This window comes from Lynx rufus, unplaced genomic scaffold (assembly GCF_022079265.1).
Source record: "Lynx rufus isolate CCGP_SWC_20201006 ecotype Redwood Valley unplaced genomic scaffold, mLynRuf1.p SCAF_1, whole genome shotgun sequence".
Lineage (NCBI taxonomy): Eukaryota > Metazoa > Chordata > Mammalia > Carnivora > Felidae > Lynx > Lynx rufus.
The window spans coordinates 105,614,497-105,641,082 of record NW_025814823.1 but is presented as its reverse complement, the minus strand read 5'-3'; the positions used below and the strand labels follow the sequence as shown (position 1 = coordinate 105,641,082).

At 35.0% G+C, this 26,586-nt stretch overlaps 1 protein-coding gene across 1 annotated transcript in view; it reads right to left on the bottom strand.

Annotated features, from left to right (window-relative positions):
• The window catches only part of SLC12A2 (solute carrier family 12 member 2), a 109,443-nt gene that overhangs the window by 34,022 nt on the left and 48,835 nt on the right, over window positions 1–26,586 (bottom strand). Inside the window, exons 6-15 of the mRNA XM_047084140.1 lie at window positions 25,598–25,708; window positions 23,477–23,585; window positions 21,023–21,150; window positions 20,840–20,924; window positions 17,556–17,707; window positions 12,232–12,339; window positions 11,055–11,178; window positions 9,872–9,973; window positions 8,331–8,486; window positions 6,932–7,031 (exon numbers count right to left, since the gene is read on the bottom strand). Coding sequence (XP_046940096.1) covers window positions 6,932–7,031; window positions 8,331–8,486; window positions 9,872–9,973; window positions 11,055–11,178; window positions 12,232–12,339; window positions 17,556–17,707; window positions 20,840–20,924; window positions 21,023–21,150; window positions 23,477–23,585; window positions 25,598–25,708 — 1,175 coding nt within the window. The remainder of the gene's footprint in view (window positions 1–6,931; window positions 7,032–8,330; window positions 8,487–9,871; window positions 9,974–11,054; window positions 11,179–12,231; window positions 12,340–17,555; window positions 17,708–20,839; window positions 20,925–21,022; window positions 21,151–23,476; window positions 23,586–25,597; window positions 25,709–26,586) is intronic.

The window sequence follows — 26,586 nt, the reverse complement described above, 5'->3', positions numbered from 1 at the left end:
CTAATCTTTGACAAAGCAGGAAAGAATATCCAATGGAAAAAAGAGAGTCTCTTTAACAAATGGTGCTGGGAGAACTGGACAGCAACACGAAGAAGGATGAAACTAGACCACTTTCTCACACCATTCACAAAAACAAACTCAAAATGGATAAAGGACCTGAATGTGAGACAGGAAACCATCAAAACCCTAGAGAAGAAAGCAGGAAAAGACTTTTCTGACCTTAGCCGCAGCAAGTTCTTACTTGACACATCCCCAAAGGCAAGGGAATTAAAAGCAAAAATGAACTACTGGGACCTTATGAAGATAAAAAGCTTCTGCACTGCAAAGGAAACAACCAACAAAACTAAAAGGCAACCAATGGAATGGGAAAAGAGATTCGCAAATGACATATCGGACAAAGGAATAGTATCCAAAATCTACAAAAAGCTCACCAAACTCCACACCCGAAAGAAAAATAATCCAGTGAAGAAATGGGCAGAAAACATGAATAGACACTTCTCTGAAGAAGACTTCCAGATGGCCAACAGGCACATGAAAAGATGCTCAACGTCGCTCCTCATCAGGGAAATACAAATCAAAACCACACTCAGATATCACCTCATGCCAGTCAAGGTCGCCAAAATCAACAAATCAGGAGACTACAGATGCTGGCGAGGATGTGGAGAAACAGGAACCCTCTTGCATTGGTGGTGGGAATACAAACGGGTGCAGCCGCTATGGAAAACAGTGTGGAGGTTCCTCAAAAAATTAAAAATAGACCTACCCTATGATCCAGCAGTAGCACTGCTAGGAATTTACCCAAGGGATACAGGAGTAATGATGCATAGGGGCACTTGTACCCCAATGTTTATAGCAACACTCTCAACAATAGCTAAACTATGGAAAGAGCCTGAATGTCTATCAACTGACGAATGGATAAAGAAATTGTGGTTTATATACACAATGGAATACTAAGTGGCAATGAGAAAGAATGAAATATGGTCCTTTGTAGCAACGTGGATGGAACTGGAGAGTGTTACGCTCAGTGAAATAAGTCATACAGAGAAGGACAGATTCCATATGCTTTCACTCCTGTGTGGATCCTGAGAAACTTAACAGAAGACCATGGGGGAGGGGAAGAAAAAAAAAAAAAGAGGTTAGGGAGAGAGCCAAAGCATATGAGACTCTTAAAAACTGAGAACAAACTGAGGGTTGATGGGGGGTAGGAAGGAGGGGAGGGTGGGTAATGGGTATTGAGGAGGGCACCTTTTGGGATGAGCACTGGGTGTTGTATGGAAACCAATTTGACAATAAATTTCACATTAAAAAAATCATCTAAAAAAGAAAATGAATCACTCCTTAAAATATATATATATATATATATATATATATATATATACATATATATGTAACAATTTTTTACTTGTAAAGGTAATAAACATCCCAGTTCTTTCACAGAGTTCCAAAACTTCCGAAGAGCTTGGCCTTCCTTTCATGTACAAAACAGGTCATCTTCCTTCTTAGTTTGATCCTATCATAATGATTTCTACTTCGTAATATCAGCCCTATCTAATCTAGCTTACTTTTAATGATGGCTGTTCTATCAGTAAAATCATCTATGGTTGATTTGAAGGTTTCTATTTGAAGTAAAAGTTTTGATTCTAAATTATGGTGGAAATCAAACTTAAATTCAACTGCCCTTGTAAACACAAAACAGTGGCATGACTTTCATATATTCTTAATTCTTTATTTTAACTGAAAAGAAATGGAAATCAATGTTATTTAATGTAAAAATATTTAAGTATCCATTTTATAAGTTCAAACATTAGCAAAGATTCTTTAAAACAAGAATTTATATGATTAAAACAAACGTTAAGAAAAAGGAAATAGACTAAAATTTCTGACATAATCACTAAATTGGTAGGGTAGTTCCTAACTTCATAAAGTAAGCATGAGAACTTGAATAAAGACTACAAAAACCAAAGCAAACCAAAATAACTAACGTATTCAGAATTTTAGCAAGCTATCTGAAAAAACCAATTCTGTCTGGGAGAAGGGCGTTGGAGTGATCAAACAAGAAATCAGCCTGTACGACCCAGATTGCTAATAGTTCAGTCTATCTGAGCTTTAGCAGGTTAAAAAGCTCCTCAGCTAGAAATTACACAATTCCTATCCTTCCTGGTAGCTTACCACTGACCCTGTGAGTGGCTTACAGCCCATATAAGGAAGCTGGCTGCCCTCCATACTTTGTTTCCCTTTCCTGTAAGCCACACCATGGATGTGCTGATGACTCTGACCACATGGACAAAAACACCTCCTAGGAAACAGCAGACTGACAAGATACAAAGAATGTGGGACCTGAGTGACCAAGTGCAGCAAATCTGCCTTCCATGAACCATCCATCTGCCTCTGGACTACCACGTAATATGGATGCTTGTCTTATGTAACCACTCTATTTACCAACTTTCCTTAACTGTAGTTTAACCTACACTCTAACATAATCTAGAGTTGCAATTCAAGAACTGGTAGCCCCTATCTTCACTACATGGTAAATATACCACAAAGGCTTACTTCAGTAGAGTTGTATCATAAAAGCATCAAAAAAGCAGGATACAAAATATATTAGGGATGAGACTGAGTAACAATGACAGAGGGCAAACATCTACCTTTGTTTTAATTCCTTCCTCAAAACAGTCCATTGTATAAAGGGATTTTTAAGGAAAAAAAAAAAAAGGAACAGGAGAAAACACAGTAGTATGGAGATACTGAAAGCTAGAAAGGAGAGGGAAAAAACAACAAAAGATAGGCCCCATATTAGGAAGAGGCTAAATCCTAAAGCCTAAGAGAAAGCTGTGAAGCTACCTGATTTGACACCTAAAAATCACCAGTGCCTACAAGTTAGAGGCAGTGGGTGCCTCTGGAAGTGGCACGAACCATGTATTAAAGAAACTGAAGTAAGAAGCACTGGTTGCAACTTTGCATAAGAAACAACTAGAAAGAACCAAATCATCTTCATTACCATCATGAACACATTTCTGTGTCCTTCCCCAATCCTGCCAGGCTAAGGCTTATTTGCTAAAAAGGGGCTCAAAACCACAATGAGGTATCAATTCATAACACTCAGAATGGCTCTTACCAAAAAGACAAGAAGTAAGTGTTGGTGAGGATGTGGAGAAAAGGCACCCCTCACGCACTGGTGTTTTACATGAGTCAAGATATGGAGGCAACCTAAGTGTCCAGTGACAGATGAATAAATAAAGAATACATGGTATATATACAACAAAATATTACTTGGCCGTAAAAAATAACGAAATCTTGCCATTGTGACAACATGAATGAACCTAGAAGATATTATACTAAGGGAGTTAAGCCAGACAGGGAAAGACAAATACCACATGATTTCACTTACATGTGGAGTATAAAAACCAAAAGAGAAAACAAGAAAGAGATGAAAAGACTCACAAATATAGAGAAGAAATCAATACAACAACAACAAAAAGAAAAACAGACTCATAAATATAAACAAACTGATGGCCACCAAAGTGGAGGGGATTGGGGGGATGAGCAAAATGGGTTAAGGAGATTAAGAGGTATAAAACTTACAGTTTCAAGTCTTGGGGATGAAAAGTGTATCACTGGGAATAGTCAAAAATACTGTAATATACTTATCATGACAAGCATTTCATAATGTGTATAATTGTTAAATCACTATGTAGTCTACCTATAACTTTAGAATTTAAGTTTTAAATTTTATTTATTTTAAGTAAGCTCTACACCCAACACAGGGCTTGAACTGATGAATGACCCCGAGATCGAGAGCTGCATGCTCTAACAAGTGAGGCAGCCAGGCATCCTAAAACTAATTTAATATTGTATGTCAACTATACTTTAATGAAAACATTTTTGGTCTGTGACACACTAGCAACAACTGAGAGCAGAAGCAGCTACTTTAATCAGGGGAGGAATGGAGAAAACATTTACATACTGAATCCTGAGACCTTCAATCTCCTCTCCCACTTGACTCTCAGAACTCAGTAGCCACGACTGTCATCAACAAGCAAAAAATTAAAAGATTCCTTTCTGTGAAATCTAATTGTAAAAAAAACAATCTTCAAGATGACTTAAATTTCTCAAAGAACCAGCAAAGCCACATTCATCTCCATTAAGGGCTTCAATGACAAGCTCCAAGCACCAATGCAGAATTTCCCTGGCCAAGGACCACAGTTACTTCACACAAGGCTAAATCTAAGCACCCAAGCTAAAAGACAGGAAACAGAGAGAAAGACATTTCAAGAAACAGAAACTACAAGGTGGAGAAAACCACATCTTTAGCTAAGTTTGGTGAAGGCTGAGACAGTGATATGTATAAAATTAAATAAGAAAAGAAAAGGAAAAAAATTGGTTCCAGAGAAAACAAGAAAGCTGTACAAGGAAAGAAAAAGGAGTCATAATTACCACGTGGCTCAGCTATGAATCATTTTAAAAAGTCATAAAAATATAAAAACCTAATCAAAATAATGACATAAAAATATATTGTGAGGATGGGACAAAGGGAAGAGTGCATGTGTGTGGTGGGCACATGTGGGTGAAGGATGTCAATTAAATTTAATTAAAATTAAATTAAAAATCAAAAAGTACAGCAAGACAACTCTAATGTTGGGGAATATCAAGTAATTACTAAATCAATCAGCTAAGAGTTGAAAGAGGTTGCCTGTGGTATGACACAAACAGGGACATGGAAAGTCATGCAACTATGGATTTTCATGATTTTCTTCTGTTTCTCTCAGCTATGTTCATGTGTAATTCTGATAAAGATTTAAGAAGCCATACTGGAATAAAATACATCTTTTCAATGTTCCCATTAGTATAACAAAGCAAAGCAAAAGGTATTCATTGATGGCAAATTAACTCTGAGTCTTGGTCATACTCTCAGTTCCGTAATACAATTTTTTACACAAAGGGAGGATTTCTATTTTCAGCCATACTTGGCATCAACTATTCAAAATGCACTAAAATTAAAGTTTTCCGCCCAGGGCTCTCATTGCTTTTTCTTTTCCCAATTTCTCTCTACTCCAAAGCTGAACATCTGTGGTCTCTGGAAACTTTTCATTCTAGAAAAAAAGAGATGGGGGCAGGATCCAAAAAGTAACAGAAAAATACATAAAGACTTTTCCTACTGGGAGAAAACTGGTAGAGCAATTCTTTTCTGTCACTCATTCACTCCTTAGGATTTCTTTCAACAGTATTTCCCCTTTTGGTTTATTGACAGGCATGAACACCTCTTCATTATTCAGAAGCCACTGAGATGTGATTACTCATGAATACACAAGGTCAACTGCTTACAGCCAGGCTTAACTGAACAGTATGAGAAAGACTATTTAGATCAATTTTTAAAAAAATGGCAAGCCTACTTTCCACAAAATGCAAAATCTATAATTTCTAAGAATCCACATAGGGAAATAATGAGATTTCTTGATTTAGAGGGATATGTATCAGTAGCACTTTAATAACTGAATTCCATCAATTGTTAGAAGCAGGCTGAATTAAGGAATAGTTTTTATTTTTATTTTTTTATTTTTTTTATTTTATTTTTTTTATACAGTCTCATTCATATGTGGAATTTAATGAACAAATGAACAGAAGGGGAAAGAGACAAACCAAACCAAATCAAACAAAACAAAACCTCTGAACCTCTGAACTATAGAGAACAGATGGTTACCAGAGGGGAGATGGGTGGAGGGATGGGTGAAATAGGTGAAAGGGGTTAAGAGTACACTTATCTTTTTTTTTTTTTTTTGTCTTTTCACATTTCTTTTTTTTATTTATTTATTTATTTTTTTTTATATGAAGTTTATTGACAAATTGGTTTCCATACAACACCCAGTGCTCATCCCAAAAGGTGCCCTCCTCAATACCCATCACCCACCCGCCCCTCCCTCCCACCCCCCATCAACCCTCAGTTTGTTCTCAGTTTTTAACAGTCTCTTATGCTTTGGCTCTCTCCCACTCTAACCTCTTTTTTTTTTTTTTTCCTTCCCCTCCCCCATGGGTTCCTGTTAAGTTTCTCAGGATCCACATAAGAGTGAAAACATATGGTATCTGTCTTTCTCTGTATGGCTTATTTCACTTAGCATCACACTCTCCAGTTCCATCCACGTTGCTACAAAAGGCCATATTTCATTTTTTCTCATTGCCACGTAGTATTCCATTGTGTATATAAACCACAATTTCTTTATCCATTCATCAGTTGATGGACATTTAGGCTCTTTCCATAATTTGGCTATTGTTGAGAGTGCTGCTATGAACATTGGGGTACAAGTGCCCCTATGCATCAGTACTCCTGTATCCCTTGGGTAGATTCCTAGCAGTGCTATTTTTTAAGGAATAGTTTTTAAATTGATGATTAATACACTACTATAAAATACAAAGTCACTTATTGAGTAAAACAGTATAAATGTTAAGACATTGATTCTTTATCATCAAAACTGGATTCCAGAAGTCAATAATGAGAGAAAAAAGCAACTAACATGAAGATAGTTAGTGCTTTAGTATAATTACAAAATAGGGTATGTCAAAAATCCCTAAGAAGCTCATACTTTGTAGTTGTACAGTGGTTACTGAACTTCGCTGGCCACAAGGGGAAGAAACTATTCACTTTATGACAGCTACCATTTAAAAGCCTTCAAATGAGAGACTTCTGGCACTTTTAGTTTTGTAACATTTTTGTAAATCAGATAATTCACCTCTTTATCAATTTTTGATAACCAAAAAATCTTACTACCCTGGTTTTTGAACACATGGCCCATCCAAAGTCCAGCCAAAACAAAAACGAATATTCTGTGCTTTTAGGAAACTTCTCAAGAAATATCAGCAGATGAAAATGTTACCGAACAGTAAGTCAAGAAGTGAGTGGAACCTAACACAGATGCTTCTATGTCACCTTACCGCTTACCTGAAGTTTTTCACGTGGTCTTCCACCCCTGAAAGACGAATCGAATGCTGCAGAGCATTTAGGTAAGTCAGAGCTTGTGTAGAGGATCCCCAGTTCACGTCTGTGGGAAGACAGGGTACACACAGCAACACATCAGTATTAACCAACGATCAAGAACCAGTTTGAGGCACAGAGAAGTAAATGATGCTCTGTTTAAAAAAACAAATGCTAAAATAAACCAATGTACTGACAATGCTCAAGAGTGCAAGTGCATGGCATGACACTGTGAAAATACTAATCTGAACTGGAACTGCATTTAAAGAACAAGTACAGTTCAGAAAAGACTAAGGTGATGAGGCTAGAGACACGCTGTGCATGCAACTCAACAAAGTTCCACAAATAATTTTAAGATTATTGTTTATATAGCCAGAGGCCTAATGGGAAAGAGGCTGATCTCTGATGGAAAGATTTCAAAACTGTGAAATTACCATTCATAGAACTTAATAGTTTGTTATTGGAACAGGAAAATTTCACACTCTGCATTGAGTAAACAGCCTGGACACCAAATAGGACTTTAGAAATTTGTTATTTTAGAGAAATAATTGTTTCTAAGATGGCTAAAACATTACCTTCTTTGTCCATTTCATTTCTAAAGCCAGCACTCTAATCCAAAACCTCCCTGCATCATATCTGGATTGCAAAATGCTTCCTCACAGTTTCAGATGACGACACTGCAGCTACTCTTGCATTTCTTCCTAACTTAGTCGAATGGGGCCAAAACTTGTCAAACTTTTCTCACTGGCTCCTCCCTCAGTGTTACAGTTACCACACTACACTGGACCAATCCCAATACACCTAAGGATCATCATCTTATGTAGAGATACACCCAAGAGTTACCAACACGACACGTTCTGGGAAATCTTTAACCCCAGTTAGAACATGTTTGTCAAATGTTCCCTGCTATATGGTGAACTAACGGAAAGATACCACATCTTTCTAATATACCGTCCATTCCGTGCAATTTACTCCAACAGGTGCTAAGACCACAGTACTAACACGTATGCTTATTAGGCTAACAGCTATTACAAGAGCTATTCTACGAAGTCTAATCCTTCCAAGGATTTTTCCTTCCAAGGAAAATTTTAAAATACATTGAGGGTCACCCAAATGTTAGTAATACAAATGTGTCATTTTTCTGTAAGTAGGATTAGTTAAATTTACGGGCAAGTATGAAATTACATAGAATAAAAAGTCTTGTGGTAATTATTTCACTAAGACTACATATATCTGGAAATGAGAAGTATTTTAGGTTTTACACAAAGCACCTTTCAAGTACACAGAAGATGAAGCTTAGACAGGAAAAGTAACAAAGAACTTCGAAGTGTCTTGTGGCTTGAAACAATAATAAAAGAGTACTAACCTGGTTTTTTGTAGGTCACATAAATATACAGCCCAAGGACTATGACATATGTTAACAATGCAGCCCACCAGTTAATGACAAACATCACTATGCAGCAAAGAATAGCTCCAATAAGTGATATCCACATGTTGTAGTATTTGAATGCAGGACGCCATCCTAACAAACAAAACAGGTACATAAAAGTCAGTGAAATACCTTATCTGCTTTAGACAATGGAACATATGTGTGCACAAAATAACTTTCTTTGTGGTTGCTTTAAATATTCAGTATAAGGCTAACATATAAAAGTAGATTCATGGAGCATTACTGAGCACAATGAACTTTCACAATTTTTGAAGGCCATGAAGAAAGCACATGTATTTAATTCTACTTTATTCTATGCATCAACCTATCTTAGTGAATACAAAAAAACTACAAAAGATTGAGAGGAAGTTTCAAGTTGAGTCTTTACAAGTGTGGCTTTATGTTTTGGATTTTACCATGAAACATGTGCATATTCTAATGCATATACAAAAGAGTTCAAACAAAATTTTCTGGAAAACTTAATTCATCTACTTGCTAGAAAAATTAACAGTTGGGTGTAGAAACTTATCTTCCCATTTGATGAAGTATTTATAAATTAAGTTCACTCTAAAAAAAATGCTCAAGACCATGTTTTCAAATTTTCATTCCATAGCCAAAAATATTATTTAAAAATCATTTCAATAAATTTCATATTCTTTTCTTAAATTAAACTTTTAATTGTGAAATTATTGCAGATTCCCACAAAGTTGTGAGAAAGAATCCAGAGAAATTCTGGGGACTTTTTACCTAAGTTTCCCGCAATGATAACACCTTGCAAAATCACACAATAACACAACTAAGACACTGATATTAATAAAGACAAAGAACAGTCCAATATAAGCATCCCTTGTGTTATCCTTTTACAACCACACATACCCATCTCTAAAATTTATATTCTTAAAGGAAAGACTGAAGCTAAGATGTGTGTGTCCCAACTTCCATACTTTATCTTCCCTATTCTGAGATTATTTGAGACCCTTAGAAGGAAAATTGCCTTTGTTCCTTCATTCTTTCCCTGATGTCCAGCTGTTGTTATGGTTTATAATAAAAAGTCCTCGATGAAAGCATATGGGGCAGTTTTTCAGTTCCCAGAGACCACTTAAAACAGAACTTCACAGAACTTACTGTGTTAAAAATATTTTTCTGGGCATGTTAGCTTTATCATAACCATGTTCTTAGAACTTAAATGGAAAGCAGTTAAATAAATAATAAAAACAGGGAGAAAATAATTCTTTCATAGTATTAGTCAGAATTGGAGATCAATGCTATCTTAAATGGTTCTAAGAAACAGTAAACTACCAATAAACTTCATGACAAAGAGATCTTTGAAGACTCACTTGACTCTAGAGTAAAGGTGGACTGAGCATGAATGGGTTAATCACTCACAACACCATCTTTTAAAATGTGAAGTTTTATTATTTTCTCTAAAGTCAAAGACATTAATGCATTCACAGAACTTTAAGAAAATGTAAGATCACCTGGAGATTTTGCAAGTGAGGCATGGAACACCGAAAAATTGATCAAAGCATACGATGCAAGGAAGAAGTTAGAGATAATTGGAGCGATAACATTCAGTTCAGCTGCAAAAGACACATGAGGTGTATTTAAGGACACACTATACACATTTTTTTAACTTTTTAAAACATGAAATTATTTTAAGCCTTTAGATGATAGATAGATATACCCCTATATCCACACTTCAGATTTAATGAGTACATATATTTTGCCACATGTACTTCATATACTTTCAGACATCGACCCTTGGGTCCACAGTTGAACCCTTTCCACCTCATTCTTCCAAAGTTGCCCTATTTTTCCAGTGACTTTATATAGTTTTACTAAACACATATATAGTCCACAAGTTTTATGCAGTACTGTTTTGGGTATTTTCAAAGTCAGACAAATACCATATTTATCATTTTGCAATTTGGTTACATTTATTATATTTGAGACTCATTCATACTGATATGTGGAGATAAAGCGTATTCATTATTTTTACTCTTCGATAATAGTCTGCAGTTTCATTCTTCTCTTAGTAGGTATTCAAGTTGCTTTCCTTTTCTATTATAAATAATGACACTAAAAACATCTTTGGATATGGTTCTTTGGATATACATGCAAGTTTCTAGACTACTAAAAAGAACTGCTGGACTGTGAGAACCTTTACAAAACATTAGTGATTTATTCTCCAAAGTAGCCATACTGAAGAGATACCTAGCAGCATTACATGAGAGTTAGTTTCCATACTTTCTGGTCTAATTCAGACTTTTAATAAAAGTCCACTATCATCTTCAGCAGTGGAAGACTCATTTAACTCACTTGTGATCAGAGGTAAAAGTGCCCAAAAGTAGCTCAGGGGAGGCTCTACCTTCAGGAGGGCACTAAAACCCTTTCTCGTACGCTGTCATTTTATTTGTTTCAGGGACAAGAACCTAGGAGTTCCCTCTGATGGAGACTTAGTGATGGTAATAATTTTCGCAGGTATGTACTGAGCACTATAATTTATAGTATTTTCTACACACACTTTCATTTAATCACAAAAAAACTAACTTAGTTTACTAGGCAAATTAAGGTTTTCTTCATAATTTAATAATTCAATGTTCAGGGTTCACACTATGAATGTTACAAAATCTGTATTAGCACATCATTTGTATGACTAACCAATTAAGATGAATCCAAGGGCAATTAAGAATGTTAAGATGTAGCCACGAAGAGGTTCATTATTTTTCCCATAACCTTTAGCAAACATCTGGAAAGCTGGGTAGATGTTGTCCTTACATAGAGCCTAGTGAAGAAAGGCAAATATTAGAGGAAATATAATGAAATTAGACAAACAGACTTCCTTACAGTTATAATATGTGTAAGTGTATAATACTGTATAATACTGTATAAACGTATAATACTGTAAAATTTCAGACACAGGATTAGAACACAAGATTTCTACTTCTTGATCCTCTTTCTTCCCACTGTGTCACACTGCTTTACCTAACAAACGATAAAGGAGACCAAACATTTCAAGTATCAAAAGGTAGTTGGTAGAGAATACCGCTGAAGTTTTTATCTACCTTAACCCCCTCCCCACGCTGAAACTCTTTTATGAAGATAAATGGCAGAGAAGCAGGCATACAAATAAATCTGAAAATTTGAGGAGTATGACATAGGTGTGACCTACATCACACAAAAAAAAGTCTAAATCCTAGACTTAAAGCAAATAAAAATCCTTATTATAAAACTTAACCACTTTTCTTAAAACTCTACTAAAAACTATTTTAAGAGATATATTCTACATTGACCCTACTCACTGGCTACAACTATAATATCAGGAACAAGGCTGCAGAACAACATCCTATTCAGTGTCAGCTGTTTGCTTAATGCTCATTAAAGGGAGATAAGATGTGCCTCATTTATCATCCTGAGTAGCTAACACAATGTGTGGCATATAGTAGGCATTCAAATGTTCATAAATCAAAACATAAAGGCTGTCATCATGCAAGAGGGCACAAGGTCCTTTAATTCTTTCAACTTATACTTGGACTGCATTCCTTATTCTTAGTAAGACATTATAAAAAATTTGTGCAATGAGAGTAAGTTGAAAAAACAAAACTCCATCACCATTTACAGAAAGACAACTTGACTATACCTTCACAGTAGGTAAATGCACTAATGTTTATATAACGAGAAACATTCACAAAATTAAAGATACCTGTCTTGAGATGTGTGTGTATATATCATACACATATAAAGGCAAACAAATGATTTGAAAAAGTTAAGAATCCCAAAGTGAAATATATTACCATAACTTCCCTTTCAATAAAGCTTGTACTATGAAAATACCTACCTGAAATATTTTGGGAGCACTCACAAGGGATGCTAATGCAGAAGAAAGAGTGGCTGAGAAGATACCTGCAGAAATTAATGGTGCGAATCCTGACACCATGCTCATTACCTTAAAAAAGGCGAAAATTAAGTGTTACAAACAAGTCAAGAAAGAACAAAACACTATATATCATTATTATGCTAATTAAGGAGACTAACAGTCAGGGCAGGGGGATATGATAATAACAAGCAGTAATAATGGTTATGTGCATTACAAATTTCTAAAACATATTTACCAGTAGCGTTCACCTTGAATCTTTTTATTTGGTAAAATTTCAGACACACAGCAGACAGAAGAGCATAATGAACCACCAAGTATTTATCACCTGCTTTCAACAATGATCAGCTCTGGACGAATCTCACATCATTGTGAATCAAACCCCAGACATCACTTAATAAACAAATATATAAATATTTCACCATGTACCTCTAATGGGTAAGAACTTTTAAGAACTCTAACTACAAAGCCACTGTCAGAATTTAAAAAGTAGTTCCTTAACATCACCAAACAGCCTATCACCATTCACGTTCTCCAAGTTGTCCATCTTTTCTTGCCTTTTTATATAGTTTAAACCAAAATCCACAAAAAGACCACATATTAAATTTGGTTGATACGTCTCTTAAAGTCTTTTTCAATCAGCAGGTTCACTGCTTTCCTTTACATTTTACTATTAAGTCATTGTCTCAGAGAAGCCTCACACTTCTGGATTTCACTGACTGCATCTCCAACTTGTGGTATGTAACCCGCTGCTCTCACCTCTCTATTTCTAGTGAACTGACATATCTAGACAGTGCATGAGGATGAAGTACAAGTTCTGTGGCAAGAGTATTTCAAGATGGTGCACTTCCATCAAGAAGGTTGTTTTTTCTTTCTTTTCTTTTCTTTCTCAAGAAGGTTGCTTTTTCTGTCTTTTCTTTCCTTGCTCCCTCCCTTTCTATCAGATTGGTATTGTAGTTATGTTTTCTCTTTTTTAAAAAGAGACCTCAACTTTCGGAACCTAATGTGGAGATATTTCTACCTGAAAGGACATAAGTCTATGATGTGTCTTTAAATAATGTGGGAAGTAGGAAGTTATAAATAAAACAAAGTCAGCCAAGCACTGGTGATTAATAAAATCTCATAAAGTACATTACACTGCTTTCTCTATCTTTGTACATGTTCAAAAATTTCCCTAATGAAGTTTAAAAAAAAATGGATTGATCACTTAGATCATGAGAAGACAACCAGATAAATCCAAACTGAGGGGCAAAAAACAAAGTAACATGCCTGGACTCTTTAAAATAACAACACCCTGGAAGATTAAAACAGGCAGGCTGGAAACTCCTAGATTAAAGGATTTTAAAAGAACATGATAACTCAATGCCATACGTAACCTAGATTGGATTTTGGATCTAAGAAAAATACCTATAAGGGACATTACTGGAGCAAGTGGGGAAAATGAAGATGGATGATATATTTAAGTAACAGTATTTCAACAACAACGAATTCCTGAAGTGGGCTAACTATACTGTGCCCATATAGAATATTTCAAAGAGCTCAAACTGATGGGCATTTTATGGTGTGTATAATTTGTTTTCACATATTTGAGAAGAAAGAGACTATACATATATACAAAGGTAAAGGCCTGGGGCAAAACATAAACACCTAGTAAATTTAAGTGAAGGGGTAGGTATAGAGGTATTCATTGCACTGCTCCTCCCACATCTTTGAAAACTGTGAAAAGACAAGACCGAGGTGGAAAATTGTCTGGAGGACTCAGGTACTGTCAACTTGACCCATCCATTATAAGTTCCACCAGTAGTGAATGATGACCATTACCTAGATTCATTACTTCCCTAGTAGAGATTTACTTTTCATTTATAGTGACCAAGACCATGCCAACTAAGAAGAAGGAGACAAGGAAATATGGTTTTAAGGTATTTGTGACTATTTTGCCCTTGACTGTAATTTTATACTTTAAACCAGATGTAAAGTTAGCTATAGGCATGATCCCGGGCCATAATGCATACATCTGGTTTCATGTGTTGATAATTCCACCTTGTTTCACCTAAGTAGCTCTCCCTGTATCTTTCAAAAGACTTAGTATTAAAAATGAAGAATACATTAAAGTGGTTAAAAAAATATTAGCATTGACCTCTGTAAGCATTTCAGAGAGAAAAAAATCTTAAACAAATGATTTTCTATTCGGCCCTTTAGTCAAATTTTGGTAGTTAGATATATGCCATATGTTTTTCACAATCACTATGTTTCACGGTCGTTAATACTAGATTAGCAGTGCAACTCCTGTCTTTGGGGAAGGAGATTATAAAGGACAGATAAGATGGACCAGGATAAAAATGAACAGACTTGATTTCTGCTATATATACTTTTCAAATCCAAAATTGTGTGCCTGTCCATCATGACCCCAAAGGTAAGTGCAAAGACAGGAGATAAAGGAAGAAAAAAAGCAAAGTACAGAGAAAATGATACTTTGCTGGATTAAGGCAAAACAGACACCACAAGCATTACATATAACTATAACCTTTCATCTGTCAATTTTGAGGGAAAAATCACGTTTCCTCTTCTTCTATCACCTCTGAAGGGAGGTAAATAATGCTCCACACTTAGCATCTAGAAACGCTATCCTTCTAAAATTTGCTGAGTTTCCTATTTTCTACTTACATATTTACTCAATAACCTCTGCATTTCCCACCATTTTATGATAAAATATGAATAGCAAGGATAATGATAATGAATGTAAATAATGGTAACATCAGTGTTGTCCACAATACATGATGGAAACAAAGATGACAAAAATAAAGGTCTTATCTCTAGTAAGAGAAAAAAAACAAAAGTCAAGATTTTTCTATGGGGGAAATATATGTGTATGTGTTGATGATTTGAGGTTCAAGAAAATCTTCATGGAACTGGGTTTCCTTGATTAAAGGAATATTTGCACATATAAAAAGAAAAAAAGTAGGTGCATTCCAAGCAGAATGAAGTGCCAAAAAAAAAAAAAAAAAAAAAAGGAAAAGACTAGGAGAAGCATGTGTGCATGTATATATGCAAAAATATGCAACCACATGGGTTCAGTGTGGATAGAAGGCAGTGGGACATAAGACTGGTTATGAAGGGTTTTGACTGACAGTAAAAAGGCTCACACTTTATTTACTAAGCAATGGTGAGTCAGTGGTTTCAGAAGACATTAAAATGTAGAAATACATTAAGAAACCTACGACTATATATGTAAAAATCAAAACTTAAGACAAAATGATCCAAGTCATTTTTCTTCCTGAAGTATGAAAAGACAAAGACATGCACAATGGCATTATCAAGTGTGGTTTTGGGTGGATTGCATCATCAAACTCCAACTTACATGCTTGTTACTTATGTTCTGTGTACCATTCTTCATTCTCTAAATGATGAGTTTACGCTTTTACAGGATTTTTTTCTTTCACTTTACAAAGCATTTTTAAAATTTTTGAAGATTTATTTAGTTGTATAAGCAAAGCAGCTTTACATAAACCAAGCTGCTCTTTGCTTTACTGAGTCCATACTAGACTTGATAAAGACAACACACTTTTGTATTTTAAGGCAACAACACAGAAATCTGATTGGCATTTTCAGTCACTGGGCAGAGATCAACATTTGTGCCTTTCATACACAATATCAATGTCAGAATTGGCCTGGATCATTAGCTGGATATGAATACTTTCTTTCATGCCTACGACTATGCCTAGTCTTGTGACTAGAAAAAAACAAACTTCTATTATATAATTGGGTTCAATATTTCTAAACACTGAAAATGTAGACAATTGCTTGAAACCACAAAAAATAAAAATAACGCCATTAAAATGTTACATTTTATTACAAAATTTCATTATTCTACATGAAATTTATACTGTCCTAAAATACAATAAATCATCAATTATTGTTTATTATAATTACACTAAACTGTAAAAACACCAGGAAACAAAATTTTTAGTTTTTCCTTTGATTCAGTATAATCTTCTGTTTGTAAAAACCCATATATTTTACAAAAATTTCATTTTACCTTTAGAACCTTGTAGAGATAATAATAAAAGGAAGAAGAAATGATATCCTCCAAGTTCTGGACAAGTAGTGTTATCTTTTACACAGTTCATATGTTTTAAAAGGTCACAAACTTTCAAACATCCATTAAGAACTTAATTCTGGGGGTGCCTGGGTGGTTCAGTCAGTTAAGCATCTGACTCTTGATTTTGTCTCAGGTCACGATCTAACAGTTCATGAGGTCAAGCCCCATGTCAGGATCCTCACTCACAATGCAGAGCCTTCTTGGGATTCTCTCTGCCCTTCCCCTGATCTCTCTGTCTCAAAAATAAGTAAGTAAACAACAACAAAAATATAATTCTGTTGTTCAATGGTAGTTTAGCACACTAGAACTATATGGGCCTTATCTAACTAAATAACACTACTGATACCTATGAGTGTTTTTTTAAAAGAGATTTTATATATAAAGCAATTATGTAGACACCTCTAATTAGAAAAACAAACTCATTTGAACAAATGTGGATTTAAAAAACTCAAACTAACATCAAATACTTGCGCAAATCTAACAAAACACGTATAGGACTTGTATTCTGAAAACTACACAATGCTGATGAAGGAAACCAAAGACCTAAATAAATGGAGTAATAGACTGTGTTCATGGATTCTAACACTCAATAGAGTGAATATGTCATTCTCCCTAAATTGATATACAAGTTTAAAGCAGTTCGTAACAAAATCCCACCAAGACTTTTTTCAGATAAACATAAGATTACTCTAGAATTTTTATAGAAAAGCAAAAAGAACTAAGATAACTAAAACCATTTTGAAAAAGGATAAAGTGGTAGATATCAATCTACTTGACTTTAAGACTTATTATGTAACTACTCTAGTCAAGAATGTATGGTACTAGTGGATGGATAGATGCAAACATCAATAGAACACAATAGAGAACCTAGAAATAGACCCAAGAAATATGACCATGTGTGAGATGCTTGTTTTCTGAAACTATACACCATACATATGTACTATATATTGTACCCTAATATAGAAGTGTTACCCTTGGGAGCCCTTTTGCTCTTGAAGAGCTTCAGATTTTACCCTTTCAAAATTTTTCTATTTGCCCAATTAGTTATCTACAGACTTTTCCAACAGATATCTGGGTAGAAAATAACAATAGCCCTCCCTTCTAAGTTAGTGCTGGAATCTCAATGCCCAAATTTGATAGCAGTCTAACCTCTACATAAATGTCTGCATAATATAAATATGATGCTCACCTGGAAATTGTTCATTAGGCCATAGGAACAAGGGCTGGTTTCACAGGATGAAAAGTCAAAGTTTAATTTGCAGGCTGCAGAAGTACAGTTTGTTAGCTCTGTTACAATAGTGTCATTAACGTTCCCAGTAGCATCTCGAACAACACAAGAACCTGAAGTGCAAGGTACAATAATAACAAGTAAGATAGCTCAAATTTATATTCATTTCAAAATTACATATATCCATAAAGCAAATTATGGTACTGAATATATACTTGTTAAAAGTACTGACATTTTCACCATTTACTTTCATAGCATTTATAGTTTACAAAGATTTACCTGTAATAGAATTTAAAAAGCATCATGATCCCCAATATTTTAATGAATCAAAACATTATTAAAAACTAGTATTTTGCAAATACACAATTAAAAACCCTGTACATATGGTTGTGGAAAATGATAACAAGCAAAACCATTTTTAGGTCTATTTGGTAAGATGTCCTTAAGCAAATATAAACACATTGTGTTGAAAGAGTTACAAATGGGAGAAATGTTTTCCTGCTCCAAGTATTTTATATTTGAAACATGCCAAAGATCAGATTTCAGGTAATATCAAACTTCTGTGAAGGAAAGCAATGTGAATATCAATGAATTATAATTCTGTTTAAACCTCTGGCTCAAGTAAGTCTACCCTGATATTAAGAAAATACATGATTATTGGAGAATTGATTAAAAATAACTTGTGGGGCGGAATGAACGGGTATAGGTGAAACAAGATTAACCACACATTGTTAATTCTTGATAACTTCATTGAAACTGGGTGATAGTTGATTAGAAAAAGCTCTCTACTCTTGTGCAAAATTGAAAACTTCTATAATACGACATTTAAAAAACTTTATTGATAAAAAAGCATTTCATTATTTGGAATAACATATGATGTGTAACTATCGGCAATTACCATTCCTTAGACTTCATATATTTTTACTTTTGAAGCACTTTAGCACTCCTGTCTCATCACATATGAAGTAAAAATAATAAACAGTGTAGCCTAAAGTGAACAACAAACAGAAACTTAAGTTTGAAAGGAAGAACATTTTAATGATTAGACAGCCTACATCAAGTCCTTTTTGTCCTCAATTTCTTAATCTAACTCTCAGAATAGTGTTTGCAAAACCATGTTTCCTTAAAGGTGCTTGTGAAACCATTTGGGTGAGGGGAGAAAAGAAGCTTGTCTACCCTTTGTAAAGCATGTATGCTTTTAAGTGTTTCATATTCTGATGTTCTACATGGAAGTGATTGGGTGAAAAAAGGTTCCATTACTTTGAACTAGTTACACAACCACTGATGTAGGCTGGTCAGGGAGAACAGACACTCCAAGGGCTAATGTGGACAGAATGAAAGGAGTATGATGGCCAACAGCGTTAGGGGGTAACATACAAACAGAAACCATTTATTTGCTGTAACTATTTTCCAATTTGAAACATAACCAGTTATATAAACCTTTCTTTAAATTAAAACTAAATTTTCTTGTGCCAAGAACTTTCAGGGGAACACAATAATATTTTGCTAAGCTTATATATATAATTGATTTGTTTTTTCTAAATGAATTTCAGAGATTTGCACATATACAGACTTGGAAGAATAAATGAAATCCAACTCCTTTACTAAATGTGAATTTAGCCCACCATGATAGCATTATTAGCATTTTCAATTCTTGTTTAGTGAAGTTTCAAAATTACATTTAGGCCAATTAACAGGAGAGTTTATAAAAAGAGTTCTGTCGTTACTTCACAACGTATCACCAAATATGTGACAAAATACAATTTTCTTGGAGTGAGCAGGTGGCTCAGTTGGTTGAGTGTCCAACTTCGGCTCACGTCATCATCTCATGGCTCATGGGAATGTCATGATCTCATGGTTTGTGGGAACAAACCCCAGATCAGGCTTTGCATTAACAGCGCAGGGACTGCTTCAGATTCCCTGCCTCCGTCTCTCACTGCCCCTCCCCTACTCACGTTCTCTCAAAAATAAATACACATTTAAAAAATTTTTCTTACCGAAATACTATGAAAACCTTATACTCTGTGGTCTATGATTTTGGAGTTTGATTCTTCAGACTGGTTTTAAACTAAAGCTTTATTCTTATAATATACTTCAGAGATTTAACTGGAAAACTTGAGTCTAGACATTAAAACAAGGCTTACAATTCAAGAATATATGTGTTCTGGGTAAAGTATATAGTTTCACCAAAGTGTAGTAAACGCAATACAATTTATCTATAGTCACTACATGTAAATTACAGGCAAATCAATATTTACCTTTTTTTCTGGATTAGTATATTTTAAAGAACCTACTTTACTAACATTCTTTAAAGAATTCACTATAAAACAAAACAAAATCTCTCTTTGCCAACAAAACACTTCTTGAAATCAAGTGTCAGTTATCCTTGGTAAGAAATCTCTAAACTTTCGGGGCGCCTGGGTGGCGCAGTCGGTTAAGTGTCCGACTTCAGCCAGGTCACGATCTCGCGGTCCGCGAGTTCGAGCCCCGCGTCAGGCTCTGGGCTGATGGCTCAGAGCCTGGAGCCTGTTTCCGATTCTGTGTCTCCCTCTCTCTCTGCCCCTCCCCCATTCATGCTCTGTCTCTCTCTGTCCCAAAAATAAATAAAAACGTGGAAGAAATCTCTAAACTTTCAGTCTTGTGCAAAACAGTGATTTAGAGACTGGTTGACCACTTAAGTCCTTTCAAGTTCTAAAATGTCATGATTTCATGAATGTAATAAAAGATTTAAAACCATTTTCATTCAATTTAGTATGTCCTGTTTACCAGAATCATTTTTTTATGACAGAAAATGCCAAATGCTGTTTAAATGTCTTGAAACAATCTTCATACGTAGTAAGATTAACATGCAAATATAAAATAATGACCATAAGCAAAAATATTAAAAATTTTACAAAGATCACAAAGTAAAATTCACTTACTTCTACACCATTGTATTACATTTTCTATAAACTGTAGCTCAGTGAAATTTAAGTTTGCAAATAAGACTACATAATTTTCTAATTTACTTTAATAAAAATCTTAGAGGAAAAAACAATAGAGCATCTGGTAGTTTAGCTAATGCCTATAAAACCATTACCAGTTTGTTTAAAACTCTTTCTGAATTAAAATATGCAACTCTAAACCTTCTTACTGAAATATTTCTTAATTTAAAAGTTAGAAATATAAATGTCATGGAAATAAATACTTAAAGTGTGTACATCATGAAATTTCTGAAACACATAAAAAACTATATGGTTATTTACCTACGGATACTGCAATTCCTATGTAAACCACTGTAGTAATTAAAATGGCTAAGAGTGTTCCTTTGGGTATGGCTGACTGAGGATCCTAGAAGGCAAGAAAAAAAACATTTAAGTCTACCTTTAAAAATAATATACATCTACGGTTTTTTATACAGAAGTGATCCAGTACCTTGTAATACTTACCGCAAGATCACCTGAGATATTTGCTCCGGCAAGAATCCCAGTTGCGGCAGGGAAAAAGATGGCAAATACAGAAAAGAAAGTCTCTTCCTCCCGAAAATCTGGTCCAAAGTTCTCACTAAATATTTCAGCTATGGAGAACAAAATGTCTTTGGCAATTAATGGAAAGCAGATTGCACCATTATAATTTAGGTCAAGTCTGAGCGATACATATGCACGATCCCTCGCTTTTTTTCAGTTCAAGTCACTGGTAAATTCTTGAATACCTCCTAGGTGAAGTCTGGCATTCCTCTTTTCTTATATGAGGGAACAGTTTACAATCAAAATGATGATTTGACTTCGGTCATGCCTACTAGTCCATATACCTTACTAATTATGTTTCAAGCACCTCTACCTTGATTGGTATCACTAGTCCAGATGTCAATCAAAGCATGGATAAACTTCTTAATGTCTGGGGTCAGTCAAGGAAACAAGAAAGGAGGTAGAAAAACATCATACTAACATGGAACCATTTTTTTCTTACATCTAACCTACACACTATCTGTATAGCTTTCTCTACTTCCTAGTGCTGACCTGTTTATGCTTCGATGCTGAATTATTCATCAGGCTTCCCCAGAATTTTAGCTAAAGCAAACTAGGTAAAGTCCCTTTCCATTGTAACAATAATTAAAGCTTTAACTAGTCCTGCTGTTTTCATCTATTATGATGGGCCTTGACAATGAAATAACCCACTAACTGTCATTTAACCATCCACCCATCCACCAGTATCTGAGTGTGTGCCATACGCCAGGTCCTCTGCTAGAGCCATCTGGTAGCTCACTACCTTAGTAACATGAATGGCAAGACAGCAAAGCAGTATCAGTCACCAAGAAAAAAAGTCACATTCCAAAATTTATTTAGATTTATGTACTTCAGACTGAGATAAATCTAGATATGCTACTTATACAATATTTATTACTATACTAGATAGCTATGCAATACTTTTGTAAAGTTGCCAAGGATCTGAAACACAAGGAAATGAAAAACGTGGCAGTTATTTGTAGCTATTCTGAAGTCAACCTAAGTCACAAAGAGAAAATATATAATTACTAGGAATATTTTTAGAAGTAATCATCCACTCTAATTTTTAACACTTCTTTTAGAAATAAAGTTGCAAAAAGAAATGCTCAAAAATTTTTTTTATCCTAAAAAAACACTTAAGTAAAAAATCACTTGTAATTAAAATAAATGTCACAATTTATGAGAGCATAAAATAAAGAAAAGGAACTACCTAAGTAATGCTACTGAACTTCACTTCTGGCATGCGTAGTAGACACCTGTCCTCCCAATGGAGAAGATAAAGAATTTAAAGCCCAGCTTAGAATCAGGCATGAATACCACTCATAAAAACATATTATCACACTATCAACCCAGGACCAGAAGGCACAAATAATGGGTTGTGAAGAATGAAAAAGCATCACTGGCTCAGGTAAAATCCTTGGAACAATTCCTATCAGAAAACCACCCAGGCCAACTAAGTCAGTGTCTGATATAAGCCAAACCAGTGCTACTCACAAATGTTCTAAGGTCTGTATGTTATCAGTGAGTTTACACCAGGGTGTAGACCAACTAGGGGTCTAGGTTGCACAATTTGGGTCAGCTGATTTTTGTTCCCAGTAAGACTTCGTGAAGGAAGAAATGCATTGATGTACATCCTATATCTTTTCACAGATCTGTGTGAGCAGCTCTGGGCTATACAATTCTGCAGTATAAAAGCTACGTCTCTTCCTCTAGGGCTGCAAAACCAGGAATTTTGATCAACTGAAGACAAGTCTATTTATTACCCTAAGTGGTGAGCCTCTATGACGCTGACACAACAATTGTTTCCCGCTCCATTTTACCCTGTGGAGACAGGATGGGTTGATCCAGTAGGTGGGGAGTTGGGGTGGAGGGGGCAGTACAGAGAGACACTTTGGGGAATAACAAATGACAATTTCATCAATCAGATGCAGAATGAAAAGGGTTACAGAGGTGAAAACTGTGGAAAATTCTCACAAATTCTAATGACAACTGTAGAAAAACTTAAGTTGCAATTACACCAAGAAATGAATGTTTCTTTCACAGGTTTAGGCACTTTGGGTTGTGAAGAATGAAAAAGCCATGTGAAAACACAAGTTACCATTTCAGTTACAAACTCCCTAAATTATAAAGAACAAAAGCACCTTTCCTCAGTAGCACTGATTTTTCTACATTCTATTACCTTTTGTTGCTAATAATGAAAAACCAAAGGGTTAAATAAAAGTGGTATTTTACTCTGTAATATACATAAAGGAGACAATACTAAATTGGAGTAACTATACCAAAATCAATTCTATTACAAAGAACCTAAGATATACTAATCTTGTTTACTAATGGAATGTTATAATAAGCACCTTTAAAATTGTTTTTTTTTTTGTTTTGTTTTGTTTTTTTACTTACATTTATAACCAAAGAAACCTTTGGGCTTCTTGCTGTCCAATGGGATGAATGTTCCTATGACGAAATCAGCAATAGCAAGAAGTAGAATCACCAAAAGAACAATCTGAGCCTAGAAATTTCAAATATTAAAAATCAAAATCAAATCTCTCATGTCTATACACTGATTCACTTTCACTACCATATAACTTGCATGAGGGAAAAGATTTCTGTCTTGTTTTCCCAGAGCCTCAAACAGTACTAAGCACAAAGCAAGTGCTCAAAAAACTTTTATTTTTAATTTTTTTAAACGTTTATTTTTGAGACAGTGTGAGAGTGTGAGCAGGAGAAGGGCAGGGAGAGGAGACACAGAATCCGAAGCAGGCTCCAGGCTGTCAGCACAGAGCCCAACGTGAGACTCGAACTCACAAACTGTGAGACCATGACCTGAGCTGAAGTCAGACACTTAACCAAATGGGCCACCCAGGCGCCCCTCAATAAACTTTTATTAAATGAAAAATCTTTGAATATCCAAAAATGTTCAATATGCTCGGAAGAAAATGGATAGCAAATGTAGAACCAGCCCATGTATTTCTGAAATTAAAGATGTGCATGCCCGCCAGTAAATCATAAAGCACTATAAATTCCACAATCTGTAGGCTTTTCATCCTTTGTGGTTATTTACTGCCCCCTCCACCTTAAGTACAATGTTGACGTGGGGAACATATCTGTTACAAACACAAGTTTTACACCAAGTCCAAAGACAATGCTGAATGTGTGACACCTGTAGGAAAAGACGAAGAAAAAGTACAGAAAGAAGACAATATCCAGGAGGAGGATCTAAGTAGCAATGGGTCTGGGGGAACAATCTATGAGAACAACCCCTCCTCCTGCACTCTTTTTGTTTTGTTTTTGTGAGGTGTAACTGATGTGTAACAACGTTTTAGTTTCCTGGGTACCATGCAATGATTCAGTATTTATATACATAAATTGTGACATGACCAGAATAAGTCTAGTTAATATCCTTGACCAGAGTTAAAAATTTGTCTTTTCCTGTGATGAGAACTTTTAAGATATACTCTCTTAAAAAAGCAACTTTCAAATATGCAGTAAACTATAGTCACCATGCAGTACATGACATCCCTATGACATTTATTTTAGAACTGCAGTTTTATACATTTGACTCTGTTTACTCTTTTGCCCCCTACCCTCACCTTTCCTCCTCCACTCTTAACCTCCCAATAAAGTGGAGCAGATACTACAGAAAACCTGTGTCATCTGTGGTAAGAAAAACTGCTTGAATGAGAATCATGTCCCAGGTAGTATGAAATTCTATTATTTTCAGTAAAGTCAACTGGTTAAATGTGTAAGTAAATGATTTAATTTTATACTAATGATTTAAGAAAATAACCCTTATTCTTTACAGTTTTCCTAATTTTTGATCTGGTAAACATTATCATGGCTCATATATAGCACAGATGTGTGATCTTACATGACTTAAAAAAGGAAACAAGAAGAAACCTAAAAGGACTTAGAGATCCTCAGCAGCATCTGTGTGGATGTGCATTAGTCAGGAAAATAGAGTTGTGCTGAGGAATATTTTCTCAAAGGTACGGAAATAATTCCAGATGCCCTGCCTACATGTTAACATGTGACTGCACCAATTCTTCCCAGTAACAGTGCCCCTGGCTTAGGTAGTTGGGATTTCTGAGAGTTCAATCGCAAGGAACAAGATTAACTTTTCTGATCTCTATGGGCACTAGTTTGAAGTTTATTGCCCCTGTGTTAATTTTTGAAGTTGAACTTTTAAATAAATTACAAAGCCAAGAGTTCAATTTGGGCTCCTAACGTACTGACCAGAGTGATTCTAAAGAATGTAAATTAAGATTAGGGGAAGGGATGGAAGGTAGGAAGTCAAAAGTTACAAAGTACTGGGTTTAAGTGGATGCTGGAATGACTGTTATCTCCAAATATTCCTTACCTTGTCAGATAGAAGATAACCTGATACATAAATTTCTCTGAAAATGGCCACTTAAGGAATCTTCAAAATCTAAGTATATTACCACACTTAACAGTGGTCCCTAATAAGTTCTAAAAGTTGACATATTAAATATGTACAGATATTCCAATGATGTCATTGCTTACTTTTGCTTCCCACTCCATTCCAGCTACCGAGATACCTAGAAGGATCACCACTGTAATGGCTCCAATAATTCGGATATCATTGATTTCATCTATCATAAGTATGGAATGTTCCTAGAAGAAGAGAATTATAAATGTAATGAACAATATTAGTTACTGAAGTAAACTATTTCTTTTTTGAAACATTTCAGAGACATGACAACACCTTACATGAAAAAGTTAGATAAATGACTATGGAATGAATAGGGAGGCCTAAGGAAAAGGAATAAATAACTATGTACTATTGAGGTATCATACAATTATCTCAAGATATCAAAAATATGATCAAATTAATAATGCTGTATTTAATACAGATTCCATAAATCAAAAATGAAATTGGTAACAAGCAAATAAAAATCATAGTATGTCAAAGCAGTACCAACAGGATTTTTTCAAGAAATATATTTTGTATTCACTGTGATTAGCCAAGTCATGCTTTTGAAAATGGTCTTTTATACTGTCTAAGAAATGAATACATTTTTTGGCCAAAATCACACTCTTTCCACTCTACAAGTAAAAACGTTTGTGGTTTAATTTCAATGACATTAAAAACATGCTAACAAATTAAATAATGTAAAAACAGGAATTCATAATAGTTACATTGCTTGCTTTCTTATAGCCCTTGCTTTTCTCCATCCCTTTGGCCTATACAAAGAAGGTCAATGCCAATGTAAGTCTCAGTCCTCCTCAGATTTTACACTTCCTACTGTACTGCATATCACTGCAGAAGAAGAGTTACAGCCTAACCTAACAAGGACAACTACAGGTATCTCTCAAGGTTCTTTTCATTTAAATATGCCAAATCCTACTTCGCTTGTACTGCTTTAACTACACACATCCCAATGCCTTTTTTAAACAAATGCTCTCCTAAACTCCAGAGCAGTATTATCAACTACTTCCTGGCCAGCTCTACTGGGATGTAACTCAGGTTCCTCAAATTAGACATCCCAAAT